Genomic DNA, 3772 nt, shown 5'->3' with positions numbered 1-3772 from the left:
TAGTACTTAGCCTCAGGAGCACTAAATTAACACATGATATACGACTTAGCCTTAGGAGCAATAAATTAATACATGATATACGACTTAGCCTTAGGAGCACTAAATTAACACATGATATACGATTTAGCCTTAGGAGAACTAAATTAACACATGATATACGACTTAGCCTTAGGAGCACTAAATTAATACATGATATACGACTTAGCCTTAGGAGCACTAAATTAACACATGATATACGACTTAGCCTTAGGAACACTAAATTAACACATGATATACGACTTAGCCTTAGGAGCACTAAATTAACACATGATATACGACTTAGCCTTAGGAGAACTAAATTAACATATGAAACACGACTTAGCCTTAGGATCACTAAATTAACACATGAAACACGACTGAAACCGTAACTAATCGTTCATATGTTACCAGATAAGTACCATATTTTGTTAATATCATTACCCTTATAGAAGCCATACATTATTTGATCAATATTTAAATCTTCATTAATTATTAGTGAACAACCTAAATACGTACAATATGCCTTATTTTAAATGTATCTACAATCTAAACATTGAAATAATATTTCATACCCAATAAAGAGGTCGCTTTTATCGTCACTGAAGATATTTATTAAACTAATTGACTTTATAAGCTAAATTAAATATAAACATGTTTATTAAACAGCTGCAGAATACCTTTGGAAACCAGGATTTCACTTCAAGATTGAACCTGTACGTATATGTCTGGCCTTTAGTGATAGGACAGTTGATACCGTTGTCTTCACATGCGTTGACCTTTAACCCGGGAAATGGCATGTCGATAATTAAAACCTTAGCTTTGATGTCATTAGAAAGAGCCTGGGAATCTTGGTCTAAATATAAAAAAATATGCTTTATTGTTTCATTATTATTTAGAATTCAAAAAATTCAGTGAACTTCTTTTAGTGTTATATTACGCCATCTGTCGGGACGTTTGTTTTAATAATATATATTTAATTAAATGTTTGATTTATTTATTTTATTAACATAATTTCCAGGCATTGTGTATAATACTTGTTATTGATTATACGATATATATATTGATAGGCACATCAAACCTAAAGGATGATAGCTATTATTACAGTTTTTCCAGAAAAACTTTGAAATTACGATTTCAAGTATGTTGCTCAGTAAACGACAGAATGGAAGGTAAGAATAAGTTTCTAATAATACGCCGTATATATTTTTATACAAAATAAATAAATCAAATATATATTATTAATTTTTATATACAATTTGTTACTTTGGTAAAATATCACCGAAACTGTTAAGAATATCTTTATAAGAAAGAGCCAAATTAATCATACAAAATGAAAATTCTTAAAATTTGTGTGAATATTTAACACGTGTTTGTTTGTTTTTGAATTTCGCGCTAGCCCTCCCTAATTTAGCAGTGTAAGACTAGAGACTAGTTATCACCACCCACCGCCAACTCTTGGGCTACTCTTTTACCAACGAATAGTGGGGTTGACCGTCACATTATAACGCCTCCACGGCTGAAAGGGCGATCAAGTTTGGTGGGACTGTGATTCGAACCCGCGACCCTCTGATTGCGAGTCGAGTGCCCTAACCACCTGGCCATGCCGGGCCATTTAACATGTGCAAACATGTTAAGAAGACATTAACAAAGAAATGTTAAAACACCTGTCATTATCTTCTTATAGGACTCTTAGCTTTTTGTTTCGCGTTGTGTATCTTTGTTGTTGTTGTTGTTGTAACTGTATTTTCATCAACACAACTAGATGAATTCTGAAAAATAAAAAGTATTTAAACTTGCTGATAAAATTCCTAAACACGTTTTGTATTTGGCACAAACACGCTAACGACATTTTACCCACAAGTGAATGTCAGTCAGTAGATTAAAACACCAATCGTTCGCTACTGATAAACGAAAGATTATTGCGATCGGTTTTATTTTCCCGGCATAATTTAAATGAATACGTGATGCAACTAAATACAAGACAACGCAATTATTAAAAAATGTTTTTATCTCATCTGATAGATGTACAAGATTGTAGGAAAGGCTTTAAATTTGGCCAGCGTAATTATTAAAATATACAGAGTAGAAAAACCTAACATTGTATGCCCAAGGCACAGTATTCTTCCAACTTTGGTTAACATTTAAAATATGCGATCATTGTGGAGGACGACATCATTATTGTAAACCTTTAGAAATACAAATAAAAGGTATGGCAGAATATTTTATTACGTTTCTTGTCAGTTTGGTATAAAAGTTTTGTTTAAACTTAGAACACGAATATACTTAATAATAAGCCACATTTAAAAAAGTATGCTAAGTATATTTAGTTCCTTGATAATCCTGCGTGATTACTTAATATAATTATTCTAATTCCACGTGATTACTTAATAGAATTATTATAATCCCACGTGATTACTTAATAGAATTATTCTAATACCACGTGATTATTTAATAAAAATATTATAATCCCACGTGATTACTTGATAGAATTATTCTAATACCACGTGATTACTTGATAAAAATATTATAATCCCACGTGATTACTTAATAAAGATATTATAATCCCGCGTGATTACTTAATAGAATTATTCTAATACCACGTGATTACTTAATAAAGATATTATAATCCCACGTGATTACTTAATAAAGATATTATAATCCCGCGTGATTACTTAATAGAATTATTCTAATCCCTCGTGATTATAAAATCACCTTGCGGTACCTAATACCAACAAAGTCATTAACTATACGCGAAGAATCCCAAATGAACTCACTTGCGACAAAATCCACTTCAGCTACAACGGTTTTGCCCCTGAAGAAGGAACACGGTTCGTTCTCACAGGGCTCTACACGTATAGCCATAATTTCTCCATCTAAAAAAACAAAGACAGGTCATGAAAAATTAAAAAGTTATAATACAAAACTCTTTCAAATATCACTAGCTTGGTAAGGGCTGACGAGTATAGTATAGTCTTATATCGATATAAGGACAATACGATAACAGAAACGACATAGTAATCTGTTCAAACCATGTTTATTTTGGAGATGTGCATTTTTTAACTCCTTAAACCTTTTGTTTGTTAATTGAATGTCACACAAAGCTATTCGACAGCTATCTGCGCCAGTAGTTCGTAATTTTGAAGTGATAAACTTGAGGGAAGGCAGTAGTTAACACCCCCCACCGACAACTCTTGGACTACTCTTTACCGACGAAAAGTTGGAATGATCGTGACATTATAACGCCCCCATGGTTAAAATGATTTTCATTTTCGGAGACGGATTTCGATCCCGCGACCTGCAGTTTACGAATTGAACGCCCTATCCACGAGACCGTCTCGGGCCACACGTGAAAGATTATAATAATGCTTATATTAATTCATGATCAGTGTTTGTGAATTTGTTTTGGAACTAGAAGAGTAGAGTCAAATAGATGTTATGTATTTGTACGAACAAAATCTTAAATAATCAACATAAATCTACATTGTTTGAAAGCTATAAAACAGAATATAAGTTATTTTTAAACACGACATTATTTGATCTGACATACCAAGCGTAAACCAGTGGTGGTAGTTGAAGCTACATGGCTCGCGTCCCGTTTCCGTAAGAAAAAAAAAAGAAGTCACATCTCACTACTCCCTAATGGCTCGGTAGTAAGTCTGCAGGCTTACGACGCTGAAATTTGGCTTTTGATACCCATGATGGATAGAGCACAGAGAACCAATTGCGTAGCTTTGCAGCTTAACAACAACATAGC

General features: G+C 33.0%; 1 protein-coding gene across 1 annotated transcript in view; it reads right to left on the bottom strand.

Annotated features, from left to right (window-relative positions):
• The window catches only part of LOC111084084 (epididymal secretory protein E1-like), a 5349-nt gene extending 2422 nt beyond the window's left edge, over window positions 1-2927 (bottom strand). The window contains exons 1-2 of the mRNA XM_022380875.1: window positions 2793-2927; window positions 696-871 (exon numbers count right to left, since the gene is read on the bottom strand). Of these exons, the coding sequence (XP_022236583.1) occupies window positions 696-871; window positions 2793-2880 (264 nt within the window). The 5' untranslated portion in view covers window positions 2881-2927. The remainder of the gene's footprint in view (window positions 1-695; window positions 872-2792) is intronic.
• Window positions 2928-3772: the final 845 nt, after the last annotated feature.

The sequence above is a fragment of the Limulus polyphemus genome, unplaced genomic scaffold (genome assembly GCF_000517525.1).
Source record: "Limulus polyphemus unplaced genomic scaffold, Limulus_polyphemus-2.1.2 Scaffold13470, whole genome shotgun sequence".
NCBI classification, from domain to species: Eukaryota; Metazoa; Arthropoda; class Merostomata; order Xiphosura; family Limulidae; genus Limulus; species Limulus polyphemus.
Note: the sequence above shows the minus strand (reverse complement) of the source record. Positions and strands in the feature narration are given on the sequence as shown.